Below are 17,458 nucleotides of genomic sequence, written 5' to 3' on the forward strand. Positions count from 1 at the left end.
ATGCACTTAATTAGTAACTTATAATTATGCTCTTTAAAAAAGTACAGCTTTCTACTTATATGTGCTGTGTGGAACTTGTCAGTCCTAGAAAGGCTAATTAGTGAAAGAACAATTCTCAAAAGCCTTTCAAGTGCTTACTACTCTGTGCTGTTGGGACTGTTCCTAGGAATCAAGTGCTGCCTCTCTGGATTTTGTTGCTGCTGGGATTTTTGGGTTACAGCAGTTGCAGCAGTGAACCTCCAGGATAAAAATACATCACGGAGTAACAAAATGACAGAAAGTTCACCCCAGCTACAAGCTGTGGCAAGTTGCTTTTCATATTGGTGTGGAACACTTTGTGCTTTCAAAGATGTGAAACTAAAGCTTGTCTGAAGTACTTGCACAGTGGGATGTGAAGTTGGGCTTCAGGGTGTGATTAGCCAAGGGCAGGGGGGTTCTGCTCAGTCCTGCAGTGATGCTTCACATCCTTCCTACAACTGGCTGGAGTGAGGTGTCTCTGGCTTTGAATCTTTGTCTAGCATGGGGCAGATTATTGCTATTATTATTGATTTATGCCATGCCTGTCTGCCTCCAGCCTCAAAACACTTTACTAAGTTACAATATACATAGAAATCATTTCATGTCAGCCACCACCACGCTGTAGCTTTCTCTGGAGGGAAACTGAAGGGAGCCATTAGGATGGTGCCTGCAACATTAAACAACAATCCAGGAGAGGAAGTAAAGAATACTCTGGCTCCTTAAAGCAATGGCTCCACAGAATGCAGTCACTGAGCTGCCATCCAGCTGGGACACCAAAGTCAATACCCATTCACTGTGTGTGGTTAAAATTAAATCTCCTAATGAAGTGAGATGGTTTTAGTGGTTAGAGAACGAGTGCAAAGTATTATTCTTCTGTATTATTATTTGTAAGTTATACAGCTAACAAGGGAAAAGATCACACACAGGAAAATAGCAGACAGTCAGATAATGTTCCAAGCCCAGTTTCTAAATGGCATTTGGGCAAGTAAAGCTTTGGAAAAAATATGTTTAAAAAAAAAGAGATGACATGGAAAAAAGGAATTGGCAGTTTCTCAGTGTTTTTAAGAAACTAAACTAAACTGATGTCAGTTTTTATCCCCAGTAATTCAGGTCTGGAGAAAAGAACATTATTAGCTTCTGTTAATGAGCAGGTATTCCCTAAACACTGCTGCAAATGGTCCTGAATTTTAATTTGCTTAGAAAAAGACATGGTAAAGTATTGAAGGGAAAAAAAAAAAATCCTAACAGCTTATTTTTGTCCCTGAATTAGCCAAATGCTTAGACAGTCTTCTGGACAGGAGGTTTATGTATCTGCCTTAAAATATCCTCACACAATGTTATCAAGCTCTCCTTTCAGCACTAGTAATTGCTAGCTGGTTCTAATAATTCTTGTAAGTCATCATTTGAACAGTTCATTTTATGACCCCTCAAACTAGCACAAAGAATCTCACTCCATAATGTAATAAACAATTCTCCAACCAGTGCCTAATTAATTCCCGAAAGTCACCAAAAAGAGCCATTAGTGATCTTTCTTTTTATCTAACCATAAATATGCAAGCCTCCTGGGACAAAGGATTTAAAAAGAACATTCTGGCAAAACTAACTGTCAACTCGATAAAGCATAAAATTATCACCAGTGAGGGTAATTCAAAATACAACAGCAATGCTACTGAGTCTGATTAGAAAGTTAGGTCAGGTTGGATTCAATTTCTCTGAATGCTCTGCTTCCCCAGAAAAGGAGAGAACTGACATGGTGCAAAACAGACTCAATCCAAATGAATACAGAAGAGAAAAATACTACAACCTTTAGGAAATTAAAGTCAATTCTATTTGGGAATTTGCTTTACTGTGCAAATATCAACAATCGTTAGAATTAGAGCGTGGATGATATTTCAAGGATGTTTAAAATACATGTATTACCAAGAACAGACTGATATTTACAAGAAAATTTAAGTGTTTTAGGAGCCCAAGTATCATTTTCACAACTAAATCAGGCAGTAGGAAGCCCTTAAATGAAATTTAGTTTCCTGGCAACCCAACTCATTGCTGAAAATTAGATTTAGGCTTTAAAGGGCTTTGATGTTTTTGAAAATCACAGTTCCTGCAGCTCTACACAGCTGACTAGGTATAACACAGTAATTTACCCTTCTACTGAAGCTATCAGGAATGGAATAACTTTGGTGGCCTTAGCGATGTCTGGGAGGTTAATTTTTTTCTTACACTAAAAAATTTTTTCACTGCAGAGCCAGTGATAACTGGGACCTCTGACCAGAAGCACGGGGGGGAAAGGAAGACAGAATCTGCCCTCCCTAAATAAACTCCTGCAGTCCTTTGGGTGCTTGTGCTTGATGTCAGAGGAGCCTGTGCACCAGCATGTCCACCTTCAATGAGCTATTTGACTCTCAATGGGCTGAGGCTTTCTGAATCTCTGTGGTCACTCTCTCAGTGACACCCACACATGGAAATATCAAACAGACTTTCCCACAACAACACCATTGTGGTTCTTGCTATGTGGAAAGAAATCCAAGGTTCAAGTACCTCTCAAATGAGGTTTTAGTTATTAGTATAAAGAAACAAACACAGCAGTAAGCATTAAGATAGTCATAGTGAGAAATAACTCAGAGGAGTTTCAGTCTCCTCGCTCTCTGACTTCCCTGGGGTGGGCAAAGATCACCTCAGATCTTCAGAACCCTTGACCTGTGGCAGGACTCAGGCTCCTACTGGAAGATGGAGGCTGCAGATTGCTACACTGAAGAACTCACTGTTCCAAAAGTTTTACAAAACCTGGAAGTTCCCTTAAACATGAAATTTTAAACTTTCTCATTTTTGTTCTAATTTCCAATAAAGCTTTTTCTTTTTTTTTTTTTTTTTTTAATATTAGAATTTCCTGTGGAACAGAAATTCTGTTTTGAAACAATTTCTATTCAACAGCACTATTCAGATGGAAGCATTTTCCTATTCATTCCACTTTGCAACTAACTGGTGCCACCCCAAATGTATTGCTCTTCCAAGAATGATGTGGCAGCCCTGGAATAGCTAATTGGTCGGGCTGTATGATGCCTCTGCCAAAAGTTTCAGCTTCCAGAGGCATTCCTTTAAGGAATGGTGGTGTGGGTTTGGCATTTACAGGGGTACACATGGTTTCAGGATCCCACAGGCACCAAAAGTTAGTTTGTGTTTTAAAACTGCTCATCTCAACCCAGTCATTGAGCTGATGTCCTAACCACAGTGAGTCAAGCAAACTTCTTCAAAGCACTCATGGAGAAAGCTTTTGGCTAATTTATTCTTCTTTTTTAATAAAATTTTTGTCTTTGGGGAATTTTTAAAGAAAATTCCACTTCTACAGCTATTAACTGGGGAAACAATTATACTCAAATATTACTAGCACTGTGATATAATCTCTTGTAGATAAATACCTTTGTCATTTAGCTCTCCAATTTTTATACTTTTGTTAAGATAAAAGAAAGATGTCTAAAGCCAGTACCTTTATACTTGGTCACCACAGCTGAGTTGACACTCAGAGGTTCTTGGAAGGTGACAGTGAGTGATGTACTGCTTGTTACCATGAGACAGACATTGGTTGGCGCCTCAGGGGCTCCTGGGAGAGAAGAGAAAACATCAGCTCTTCAGCACAACAAATCCTATTTAAACAATGTTTCTGAGTCTTCAAAGAACCCACTGAAAATCACCCTGCAATTGTGAGCTTTGGGTTGTCGGTGTTTGTGTTCTCTGCCTTTTGAGCATTTTAATTAGTGACCCTGCTAACAATATCCTGCAGACACCATTTGTTTCTATCATGGTTTTTGGCTCCTTTCAGTTCAAAATATCTTCCTGCATATATGTAACCCAATAAAACAGATTCATGCTAATTATGTCAATGAAAAGCCCCTATAAATCTCTCAGGGTGGGCAGGAGGAGAGAGAAAGGACAAAACCACAAAGAGCTAATTAAACCTTTACGGTTTCACTAACAAACTCAAATTTATCAACTAACAGAAAACATTTTTACATTATTATGATTCAGAAACTGCAAACACTACAGATTTTTTTTAAAGCTTACTTCACAGAATATTGATCAGACTTAATTCAGAAATCAAATACAAAATGTCATGACTGATTTTTTAAAATCACCATGTTAACTCACACTACTACTCTATTTCTTGTATCTAGTATCTAATACAAGGAGCACTACATTTATCTTGAAGAAGTATTCTTAGAAGACAGTGAAGAAAATTATTTGCAAATTCATTTATATATGGCTGTAAAAGTGTTCATGGTAACAACTGATGTTCTAACATCAATTTCCTTCTGATTCTTGGGAAGGCCATTTAATCATAGGCCTCAGTTTTCCCACTCTAACATTCACCTGCTTCAGAGCAGTGCTGTGAGGATCAGTTAGTGAATTAGTGAGAGCATCTTTATCTTCCCAGTTGTAGAATTCTTTGAATTTTGCAATTCTTCTACTTACTGGCATGCTGGTAGCCTGCTTTCATGCGTTTGTACAGCCTGTATCTCCATTCCCATGCTTTTAGTTGTTTCTCCTTTTCTGTGCTGTCTGTACCCAGGCCTTCATTCACCACCTGTGCAGACAGTTCAGTGACTCGCTGCTGGGCTTCCTGGACCAATGTGGTGAGGTGCACTGACCTGCTTTCCATGGTAACAACTACCAAGAAAAGGGAAAAGTAAGGAATTGCTTGGTGGACTTAGGTGACAAAATTTTGGCCCTATGCATATAACACACTTAAGATCAACTTCTTGAGCTCGGCAGTTTGTGTCTCTGAAGAATCTGGCCACTTGATGGCATGAATAAATTGAGCAAATTTTCTCTTACAATATTCTTCACATGCTTAAAAATGTCATAACTATACTGAAATTGCATGCTTTAAGTTTGTGAAATACGAAAAATAAGCTAAAATATAAAGCATTTGGTTTGTATCCAACCCCTACTTTGCCATGGTACTCTTAAGTTCTCATGGAAAAAAAGCATTTTGTAGGGGTTATAAACACATACAATATATAAATCTTTGCAGGTGAAGAGAGATCTAATTGGCAAACTTAAGAATGAGAATTTTGTGCCTAAGGGCCATGGCTAATACAGAATGGATCTCTTTCCAGGCTTTCTTTCTTCCTAAGTTTTACCCACATAATATCTAATTAGTCCTATGACAGACTGGACAGATTGTGAGCAGTTTGACACATGAAGATTTTTTTTTTCTCCAGCACTCAGAATAATTTTAATTTGACTCTTAGCAGTTCAGATTGCTGCAAGGACTACTGCTTGCTACAGAAAGAAGAATATTAAGATCAACTAGGTTACAAATGAAAATTAGTTTGATTTTATAGCCCAACTCTATAAGACTACCCTAAATCAGCCTCTTGATTATCCAGTAAAATGTGGTGAATCAAACCCTATTTTCAGACTAGATCTTAGCCTGAAATTCGTCCAGGCCTAGCACAACCAGCTACTCTTAGCAATGATAGGGAGTTGCTGGGTAGGGACATCCAGGCTCTTGGTTTCCCTGATTTTTACAGGAAGAGCATGAACCTTGCATAGGATGCCCTAATCATTCACTTGCATAAGTCAGGAGCACCAGACCTTCTGAAATGTCAAACTGTACCTTACAAAGGATCAAGAGTTTAACAGGGTTTTGACATCAAACCATCACATGAGTGAAAACTTCTGCACATAAGAATGTGCTATTCCTAAACTAGAATCATGGGATTATGGGACAACTCAGGTTGGATGGGGCCTTCTCTGGTCCAAGCTTTGTGTTCAAAACAGGGTCAGCTATGAGGTCAGACCAGGTTACTGAGGGCATTACCCCAGCTGGTCTTGAAAACTTCTGAGGACAGAGGTTATACAACCACTCAGGGCAACCTGTTCTGCTGCTTTACTGTCCTTATGGTGGAAAAGGTGTTTGTTTTATCCAGATAGAACCTCTCCTTTTAACTTTTGCCCTCTGTCTCTCACAATAATGCCACAAGTGAAGTTTAGCAGAGTCTAAGAATAACCCTGCATACTAATGTGAAAAGTGCCAGGGGATCTTTAAAGCCACAGGAGGTGAGCAAAGATTTAGTAAACGCCTCTGACATCCAAAAGGTTGTTTTTTTTGAAGAATGTTTGTCTCTTAAGACTTTGCTTTCAGAAGCTGGCTTGAAGCCATCATTCTTGAAGTTTGATCATTCTTCATATGGACATCAGAGACATATGGCCAGGCTTACTGGAATCTGCTGGTATCCTCAGGACTGCCTGTTTACTGAGGGGCCAGTGGTGATCTGGTTTCCTGGATCCATGCCTACACTAAGCATGCAACACATCTGAGAGCACAACAGGACTGAGAAAAGAGATTTATGTGCCAGAACCTCAGGTGATTGAGAACTGGCACTGGTTCAAGTTCTCACTAAGTGTCTTGCTCTATCTCTTTAACCAGGATCCTGATCCATGATTGTCAGGTCTTGGGAATGTGTCCACTCAGCCACTGGAAATTTTAATCTTATTTTTATTTGGGTTCACATGAATAAGCCAAACCAGACCTTAAGTATGTGACAAATTAGAGCAAATGAAAAGGTAACACAGTGGACTTTACCTCCTCTCCAACTGAATTAGGATCATAAATGCTGGACTCTCTGATGTTTTTTACTTTGTGAGAGATAACATTTATAAAGTCTGAACTCCATGTGGAAATGAAGATCATAGTTTTACTTTCTGTTGCTTTATCAGCTCTTCTTCCTATTCCAGGCATCAATCCAGGTGATACAGATGGAAGCTATCTGTCCTCCAGATCCTCTTTTCTACACCATTAAGTTTGAGGCTCTAATGAGATTTCAGCTGAATCACTGCAGTGCATATAGTGAAGAGCTGGTAGAATTTCCTTGGTAAGAAGCTTTTTGTCTGCACTTGGAATGGGGAATTCCTCTACCTGATGTGTGCATTTGTCCTATACACTTCCAGTCAGATTAAAAGATGCTTGGGGTGAGTCAGAAGATGATCCAAAAGATGCTCAAAATTGGGGTGAGTCAGAATTTTACTTTGGAATTCCCCCCCCTACCTCTCAGCCAAGGGAAACCTTGCTCAACTGCCCATCAAAGAGAAATAAAAATGCTCTTGGCTTGGTTCTGGATTACATTCTTGCAGCCCTGAGATCATGCAAACAGAATGGATTTCATTCCTACAGGGTTGGTTAAGTAGAGAGAGCAAAGCAGAAAGACCAGAGAAAATAGAAAGTGACTGCTGTCAGTTCTGCAAGAATGAAGCCACACATAAAACAGCTGTGAACCTTTGTTTTGAGTGCTGAAAACAATTTTTCACATTTTGCTCTCAAGTAGCAACCATAAACCCTTCAGGTAACAAGCCCAAACCAAACAGTCATTTGCTTTTTATTGAGAATGCTTCATCCATTATTTCAATCAGAAAAACTAAAAATCAAGATAAGTGAAGTGGAAATTTGGTGGGTATATTTTGAAATGGAAATGAGGTGGTTATATATTCATATTCTCTGTGTTCATAGGCATGTTTGCATTAATTACAGGAAATGAATACTAATTTATGATTGCCCCTGCTCGCCATCAGACTGCATTTATTTACAGATGAGGTCAATGAAAAATTAGTTTAGTCTTTTTTACTGCTGTTTAGAACACTCAAGACTGTGTTTTCCTCTAGATTTGTCATGGTTAATGAATGTTGCTTCAGCAGTCAATCATGTACTCTAAATGCTGTCACACTTTTTTTTAAAGCCTCAGTCATGAACCATGACAGAAAAATAAACAAATAAATATAAAACTAAAAAACTCTTTTCACTGAGCAGCTACACTATGCAAAAATCTCCAGGGAAGGTTAAAGGAGGCCAGAATAAATGATAATATAAGTGCTGTGGACATAGAAAAGCAATAAAGGTGTACCAACACTGAGGGTCTGGCAAAAAAACTCAACACACATGCACATGCACACACACTCTCCAGTGAAAAAACTGGCAATGTGAGTAGCCTCAAGGTGCAATTTCCTGGAGCACTGAGATTGACATGCCAGCACTAAATGCTGTTAATTTAACTAACTTCAAATTAATGGCAGAGTCTGCAGTGGCTGAACCCCTCAAACACAGTCTCATTATAGCCTTGCTGGGAATGTCCTAAATATAGGCATTGACAGTTTAAAACAAATTCACATACATTGGTGTATTTTTAGACACAAGTAAGGCGTCAGAGTTTGTGTCATGGTATATGGTTGATTAATTGGGTTGGTAAGTCACCCACTAACCCAAAAACTGTGCATAAAAATGCCCATGAAGGGATACAAAGGATAGTTTTATAACTACAATATATAGTTATAAGAAATCCTGGAATTCCAGTAAAATGAGAAGCACTGTTTTGTGCTTAGATTTTCTCTGGTTCTGTGGAACTTTGAAATTCTCATTTAAGTGGGATTTTGAGCCATTTGAAACAAAACCTGTCTCCTGAAGGCAACATAGCCAAAATCAAAAGGATAATAAAAATAAACCAAGGTCTAGACAACCAATTGTCCTTTCATTTTTTATGACAGACACTATATTCTAGACCACGATTTTTGAAACACTCACTCTGTTCCTGTTTCCATGTTTTTAAATATTTTCTTTTCTCAGCACTGATATTAACTAGCTGCCCCAGTGTTAAATATATTAGAAGCTCGATTTAATTCATCAGTTGGTGGTAACTGACATAGAGAACAAAACAGATCTACTGAGCACACATTCAGCAAGCAGGTATTGCTGCAAATGTCCTGCAGCACTGTGGTTCTATTGCTGGTACAATCATCTTTATGATAAAGCCAGATTTTGTGTGCAATATAATTAATTTACCAAAACAGCATCAAACCCACTCTCCTATAGGCAATTACAATTAAATTTCTGCTATTTACTTACAGTGTGGGCTTTCCTTTGCCCCAACATGCAGAAGGGTCCTAGCAATAGGGACATTGTTTGTCAAGATAGCAATATCCAAAGGAGTCAGTCCCTCACTGTTTGGTGTGTTCAGGTCCAGTTCCTCCAGTGTGTATTGATAAAGAAGAATCTGAACAGCATCCAGATCTTGCTGCTCTACAGCTTCAAACATAGCTTCATTGCACTGGAAATTCTGTGTAACAAGAAAAGCAGAAATTCAGTAAAAATTTTCAAATGTCAGTGTTTTAAAAATAAAGAAAATTTTGTTTTTTTGTGAGATCGCTAGGAAATACTGATCCATCTTAGGTTCATCCAGAAACATGGAAATTGTTTGCAGCAGAACTGAGCCTGGTCTTCCTCTGGACTTGGGTGGTCTGCAAGCAGTTCTGAAAACTAGAATTCAAAGCTCCACCTTGGACTTTGGTCAGTTCTGCAGGGTGTTTTTCAGTTGTGGTTGAAGTTAAAAGTGTCTTCAGAAATTCTCAGGCCTGACAGAAATCTTTTGGTCTACTGTTTCACATGAGAAGCATTGGTACCACACTAAGAAACTGCAAAGCTGATGTTATCTTAGAGTTTTAATACAGACCTGACCTATACTGAATACTAAGGATCAGCAGAAAAATCCCACATGTACATAAGGTGGTCTTTACCCAAAATTGTTATGAAATAATGAGATACTTGTGGCAGATTACTCTGTAAAGATCAGATGAACTATCCAGCAGTAAAGCAAATCTGGGAGAGTAGTGGTGACCTGGAGATCTACTTTTTAGATATTTAAATACAAAAGGTAGCTCATGCTGGAGAAATTTTAATATATTTTTTTGCAGATTACTACACAGAATAAAAGACAGTACTGAAGCAAGTGCTTCATCAAGATGGGTCTCTGTCAAATTCCTGTTTTCAGATTCTATTCTAGATTTTAAGATTCAGGTTTAATTTCATTTTCAAGTACTTAGATTATGTTTCAGTGCTAGGTGCAAGTGAAAAAATGTAGAAAAAGATAAATGGTAAGCAGCTTGGTTTATTCTTCTGTATCCACCCCTCTGTTCAGGGCAATAAATTGTCTTTAGGGACATTAACTGTCATTGGAGAGGGCACACAACTCCAGAAAATTTTAGAAAAGAGGCCAGCACATATTTCTCTTATTATAAGGTAAAACTTAATAATGACAGAAATTTTTACTGCAATGCAGAAACATTTCTTTTCATTCCAGTAGCTCCACATGTCTGCTGCCTCACTTATATAACACCTGAAATCAGAGATCTTACTCTTATTCTGGTGTTTGCCCCTACCCTGAAGGGGTCAGAGGGGTTGGCTAGAAATTAAAAGAATTTAAACTCATTTTAATTACAAAATATTCAATTAACAGTATGATTCTGATACATACTAAATGCCATCAGCTCCCACTCAATCAATTATATGTATTTAACAGCTATATGTCACCTGTCCTATGTACTCAAAATTCACAGAAATAGCTCATTGATGTTTCACCTAAAGAGGAAAAAAAAACAAGCTGTGGTCTTTCACTCTTTGAAACTTTGTTATATTAAATGCAGAACTGTGAATTGATATAGATTAACTGATATTTTTTAATAGAAATTATAAGAAATGCAAAATATATTCACTAATTCTCAAAAAATATATATTCACATTTTAAAAAGCATTAATTTTATCCCATTTTACACCCATTTCAAATTATTTTTTTTTTTATTTTGGAACTTCCTCTATGCTGTTGTTTAAGGAAATGAAAGCTAGTTATGTTTCATGAGCATCTGCTTCTTGGTCCAATCACAAAACAAGCAAATTCTATTACTCTTGTAACTGATCTCAACTAGGAAAATCTACTTATTTAACAGTTAATTCATGAACAGCTTGCTACAGAGAGAACTGGTTGAAGTCAATTTAATTACTACGTTAGTTTCCATTTCTTTTAGTTAAGTTTATTTTAGGAAACACTGGCCAACAGACTGAGAGCTGAACAAAAAGATACAGCTGATGATATTACTCAATGAACCTAAGTGCACGCTCATGTTAATTCCTCATATGTTCTCCTGCCAGCTAATCTGTTGGCAAAAATGTTTCATCAAAAGGGGGAAAAAAAAAAAAAAAGCAAATTTCTGTTTCCTCATTTGATTAGAAATCTGCTTGAAAAATCTGCACTAATTTAAACAAGAAACAGCACATGAATTTTATAACCTACTTCATCCAATCTCAACAACTGTGAGACTAAGTTGCAAATTCCAGGTTTTCCAAATGAACAATTCTGATAAAAGCAATAGTCTGAAATACTTGGGCAAGTCTTGTAACTGCAAAGAGTGTAAAAACATGGGAACTGTGATATGGCCTTTCTGAGGCATCCACACATCCCTCAGGCACACAGCAGTGCACACCTTACCATGCCACATCTATTTCTGTCAAAATATCAGAGACAGCAAAGTATCTGCCACGTTTTCAGCCCTGAAATGAATTCTTCCATTTGGAAATCTGCACCAAGCCCAGCTCTCCACATCCAGAAGAACATTCTGCATAACTGAGCAACTTTTCCCCAACTATTTTCTTTCACATAGAAAAAAAAGATTATGGCCTTTTCTGCAAGAAGCTGATCATATTCTGTGTATAAGACCCTCTAGTATTGCAGTGTTATTCAGACATCTGCAGGCCACGGGTAGGAAATTTAAACAGGGGTAAAACATAACATCTTAAGACCCATTCCAGTCCAATTTCAGTCAATTTCAGTCCTGCTGGTATAGTCACAAACACTAACAAGACCCTTCTGATTTCTGCTTTCATTTGCATTTACTAGATAACTTTCTTCTGCTCTGAGAAGGCAGAACCATTGAAACTGGAAAAAGAAACTCAATAACATTAACAAATGATCAGGCAAAGTTTAGGGGCAGTTTTCACATTACTTTTTCCTTAACTCAGTCCTGCAGCCTCTAATCATGAGCTAGACAGCTGTGCTATGTGATTAATTTATTTAGGTGTTACTCTGATGCACAAATGTATATACTGAAAAGGACTACAGTATTGCTTTGCAGTAAGTAATAACCATGTTCCAGTAAGTGATTCAGTGCTGGAGTGTTTAGAAATGCAATCTTATGTAGCTTAATTAAAATGAAGTGCTCCTTTCAAGATATTTGCTCTAGGTTTGACTGAAAAAGTCCACTATGTGCTACTGGAGTTGGAAAAAACATTAAAGTGGTTTCTGCAAAGACTTGTTTTGATAAACATTAGTTCAAGAATAAAGCTATTTTTGGACATTGCTATGTCTGCAGCAAGACAACAATTTACTGAATGGAAAGTGTTGCACAGCAAGAGAGAATGGAAAGAAAACTCCTCACTAGCCAAGGCAAAAAGAAAACAAATCTGAACAAATGTTGTTCACTTGTCTAGAGACATGATTTTACTCATTGACTTAGATCTGTAGTACAGAAATTCAATGATTAAAAAAAATATGTCGGTTGCTTGACCAGTGATATTTCCACCCTTTCATTGATGGTTCCTTGTTACTTCCTTGATGGCTCCTTATTTATTTCCACAGAAAACTGTGAAAACAGGCAGACCTTACTCCTAAAATGAAATCATCACTTGTGTAAGGTAGCTTTTCTTCAGGCTGCAAGAAGGTCACACCTTATTTCTACACAGAAACGGTAAGTCTGGGAAGAACTGGTCAGGGAACAAAGTGGGATGATGAAAACTCCACAGATTAAACAGAAAACGATTAAGGAGATCAACGGGACAGGAAACTGGGAGTTTGATAGATAAATATCAAGTGATTACCATTGAGGTCTTACGCAGACTGAGCCTGTCTGACCGAGCTCTGAAATACGCTTCGTCAAAGGACGTGTGGGTCCCCTTCAGCTTCTCCGAGAGGTTCCGGTAGAGCCGTTTGGCAGCGTTGGGAGAGGATGGCACACTGTTCTTTTTAGTCTGGAGGAGACTTAGGTTATGCATTTGCTGTGTCATTTTCAGCTAGTGCTTTCTAGAAGAAAAACAACAGCTGTTTAACAAGGTTTGCTCCACTAACAGAACTGATAAGGACTGGGAGATTGAAACACATATTGCAGGACTTATACGGCAAAAATCACCTTCACGCACACAGCTTTCCAACACTCAGAAGCACTTTTTGGGGCCTTTTCTGTGGCAAATTGCTTTTTATGGATTTAATCCCAGTGATTTCTATAAAGAGGGAGAATTAAGAATAGAAAATAAAACAGGTCACGTTCAGATCTGTTTGCTCATTTGTGTGAGGAGAAGTTCCACTTCATGAGGGAAAACGGCCTTTTGACAGACTGAGTTCTGGTAATCCAAGTGTCAGAAAAAATGGCACCAAAATGTAAATGTTGATGGATAACACTTACATAGTCTGTGCTTTGTACAGATCAGCACATCAGTACAATGGTTTCTTAGAAAAGAACTGAAGCAAGTGAGAGGAAAAATATCTACTTCATTTCCTACTGAGAAGCTGCCTCCTCCCGCTAGTGGACAGGCCCTGGTTTTATCTATATATTTTAAAACTTTCTCCTGTTCTGTTTGCCCTGTCCATTTAGACCACAAACTCTTCCAAGAGGGACTGCTTCCCCTCCTACGACCACTGTGCCTAACAGGATTTCCATATTATCACATAATTAAACAATACTTGTATGCTTTGTCATTGCAGTAGTTTTTCCATATTATGAAAAACAGAATCAAGATTGAACTCTCTGGAAATACTTCATGTTGGGATAGTTTTGTCTTTCTGAAGGGAGAGGGAATCAGATCTGACCCAACTGTGAGCATGAGAAACTATAACCAGGGATCTCTGTAAGTGACAAGGTGACAAAAACGTACAACTTCTTCACATTTCCTTTTTCCCTGCCAAGAGTGTGTACACATTTCTAAGACAGAATTTCTGTCTAGAAGACTTTAAGAGTTGTAATAGTAAATCTGGCTACCCTTCCAGACTACCTTTTCCTGGAAATGAGCTTTAGATTCTTTCTACTATGATCCAAATCCTGTAACTTTCTGTTTTCATGGTCTCAGGCGACATGTAAGCAAATCAGGCTGCAGGACCAGACTCTAATAACTATTTACAATCAGAAAAACATTTTTTACTAAACACTTGCCCTGCTGTCAGAGCTGCTCATTGGCATGAATTGGTCCTTAAGACTAAAGACACCACTTGGGTCTCATAAGCTGTCTACATCTTCCTTTCTCATTTGTAAACTGTGGTGAAGCAGACATCCTGAGCACAAAACTATCTGATTACAAGTTATCTCACATACTCTCTGAGCTCATGGGGTACTGAAGAGACATCAAGTCCCTGAATGAAGAGAGACAGAGTCAACATAATCGCTGTATGTGATGAGAAGATTTTGTTAAATCAGAGCAACAGTGTGTGCAATCAGAAAAAGGGAATTATGTGAGCTGCATCCCTGAAACTCATCTGTAAGGGTGGATATGATAAGAAACAAGCTCTCTGAGACTCAGGGAGAAACAAAACTACACTGATTTTGAACTCTTTCCTATTATCTTACAGAAAAAATGTGAAGCTCAGACTGGATAGAAAGGCTGAGTGGAAACCAAGGAACAGAGCAAAATATGTTTAATCAAGGTCTCTCATGGGAAGTTGCTTGTTAATGTCAAACTAGAGCATAACACTCAAATTATCATCACCAATGCCAACTCACAAATGTTCTAGATATGCCAGAATTTTTTGGAATCATGTGCTGGAATCATTGTGGTTTAGGCTTTACTGTAAGGAAGTTGCTGGTAAGCTTTAATATTGGACAAACTTAGGAGACAGCCTCCTGTTTTACAGATGCATCTGAGGAACCATTTGGAGTATAAACATGAAATAAAATTCTTTTTTGGGTGGTCAAAAGATTTCACCTACGTCTGTCTCTGTTTAGTATAGCTTCAATAGTTCAGTTTATTTTCAGATATTATAATAAATATGCTTAAGAATGAGCCAATTGCCCCCAACGCTGATTACCATTTTCCACTGTTCCATGTTATTGGTATTTTAAAGAAACTCAGTAATTTACCAAATATAAAAATAGCAATTACAATAATTTCTCAGTTATTTAGAGCAACACTTTCATTAGCATGTAGGGCTACTGATTGTCCAACATAAATGTCTCCTGTTACCTCTGTTTTCAAAAATTTCCTTCTTCCATCAATAAAGCATAGTTCAAGAATCAGTCCAAAATTGTGGGTAAAAATGGGCCAATAAAAATCAGACATGTTTGTAAGGGCAGATTCAACTTCTAAAATCATTTGATCCCAAGAGTACAGTCACTGAACACCAAATACCACAGACTTAGCAGTAAACTTATGAGTTAAAAAACAAATTCTCATAACCAAGATGAGGGCAAAAAGGAAGAGCAGACCTGTGCAACAGTCCACTGTGCTTGCTTTGTGATGACATTTTTTGTAACATGAAAAGGAACAGACTCACCACCTCTGAGTGACACAGCATGACATTATGGAGAGATTCCAAGCTTCACCAAGCTTGTATGCCAATAGGAAAAATTTCTGAGAAGCTGTGTATACCATTTAGAAAGTTTACATTAAGTAAATTGTGTGTATCTGCTTAGTAGGACTTCTCGTATCTACTGTGGTATTATTAAAATCAAAGAATACCAGTGTTAAAGCTGATGTGGCTCATGCCTTTTTCCTGCCTAAACTGATAGATTTCTCCTTCCATCTCATTAAACCAAACTACCTCCTTGCTGACTTCAGGTCCCTAAGTTATCTGTGGAGACAGCAGCCATTGAGCAAGAGCTGATCGTGGCTGGAGATTTTTAGTGTTGGTGTGAAGAGGCATTTATTTATATTTAAAGCCACACCTATAGAAACTGGAGTGCTTCTAGGTTCATAGAATTAGTATTGTGACAGCACCCTGAAATAATGCAAGGAATAAACACAGAAGAATAAAGCAATAGCTAGAATAATGGAATGCAAATCAACTGCATTTTTTACCTGTGTACTGAAACAGTGGGATGCTAAACGCTGCTGCAGGTTATTGTACTTAGCAGATTTTCTAGTCATGTACAGGGTGGAAAAAGAAGATGTGAGTTGCATATTCTGGAAAACTTTCTGGAAATGTGATCTTATTAAGCTGTAGAAATGACTCCCAGGAGAGTAATGGAAGTGAGATCAACCAGAATCATGGCTAAAATGTATCATAGAAAATAAAGAAAAGAAGCAGCTCAATTTGCATGATTCTGTGATTGAGAACTTAGCAATTTTTTTCATTGAATGATGGCATTTTATTTTTACAGACAAACTACTTTAAAAGAGCTGTTTTAGGCTCATTTTTCAAGTAATTTATTTTGCATCTTTTACAACCATGTCCTCACCTCACCAACCAGGTGAAACCCTTGAATGTTCATTGTCTTAATTAATTGAAATAAATGCCCCAGCTGAAATGCATTTAACCTGAGGATCTATCATTGCCACAACTACCACTGCATCACGGTGTATCAAAGATTAACAGTTTAGAAACAGGTGATATCCAGAGCTGACCAATTTAAGATTTTTGCCTCCTGAGGTCTCTGCATTTGTGTAGCAAAGGTCAGAATGAAATGATAAGGACATTTCAGAGCAGCCCTGTGTGGTCTGGCTGAGCAGCATTCTCACACTCAGTCAAGAACTACAACAAGCAGCACGTTACAAGCTCTCTGTAAAAGACAGAACCAGGGAGAATAAACCAGCAGCTCCCCTTATAACCAGTCATAATTAAGAGCAGTTTGCATTTCCAAGAATTAAAATACACAGAACTCAAGTCTTATGGCAGTAGTTCTAATAAGAAGTAGTCTGATTCTCTGGGGAAACAGTCGCTGCACCACCCTGGAGAAAACAACCAAAACAGTCTCCTTTGCCTGACTGTCCCTGTGCTATAGCATGTACCAATCCAGTGCCTGAAGCCTTCCAAAACACATTTCATGGTACACATACTGTAGATCAATCTTTTGATTGGATTTCTACTTGTGCTTCTGATCCCTGAATTAACCATTTCATTCCTCAAAAAATTTTCCATGTCCTTTTAAAAAAAAATACTGCAGACAGAGAAAAAAAAATAATCTAAATTCTAGAGCACTGTCTGCTGTATGTGGCACATACATGCTGCACTGCATAGGCAGGTGCACTACTGGGACACAGCACAGAGGTAAAAGCATTAAGTTCAGATTTTAGGAAAATGCAACAGAATAAAAGCCAGTAAACACAACACGTGCTCTGAAATATTATTTATGAAATGATTTTATACTTGAAACGAATAATTAAGAATACATGCATTAAAGAGTTAAATTAGACTTACCAGCTTAGGCTACCCAAAACGTGCACAAGTTGCTGGTAATTGTCCACTGTCCTCATTCAATGAATCACATTGGCTTTGCTGTCTCTGCTGGTTCAGCCTCTGGGCAGAATGAGTAAACCTCTTCCTTATACTGCATGAATGATCAGAGAGGAGAAAGCTTATTATGAGCAATTACTGAAGTCCAAGATCACTGATAAGATTGCAGAGCAAACCAGTATTAAAAGCAA

At 38.0% G+C, this 17,458-nt stretch overlaps 1 protein-coding gene across 1 annotated transcript in view; it reads right to left on the reverse strand.

Annotated features, from left to right (window-relative positions):
- Positions 1-12,906, reverse strand: part of ANKFN1 (ankyrin repeat and fibronectin type III domain containing 1) — a 53,982-nt gene extending 41,076 nt beyond the window's left edge. The window contains exons 1-4 of the mRNA XM_071764193.1: positions 12,710-12,906; positions 8,912-9,122; positions 4,486-4,680; positions 3,503-3,616 (exon numbers count right to left, since the gene is read on the reverse strand). Coding sequence (XP_071620294.1) covers positions 3,503-3,616; positions 4,486-4,680; positions 8,912-9,122; positions 12,710-12,895 — 706 coding nt within the window. The 5' untranslated portion in view covers positions 12,896-12,906. The remainder of the gene's footprint in view (positions 1-3,502; positions 3,617-4,485; positions 4,681-8,911; positions 9,123-12,709) is intronic.
- Positions 12,907-17,458: the final 4,552 nt, after the last annotated feature.

The sequence above is a fragment of the Heliangelus exortis genome, chromosome 20 (genome assembly GCF_036169615.1).
Source record: "Heliangelus exortis chromosome 20, bHelExo1.hap1, whole genome shotgun sequence".
NCBI lineage: Eukaryota > Metazoa > Chordata > Aves > Apodiformes > Trochilidae > Heliangelus > Heliangelus exortis.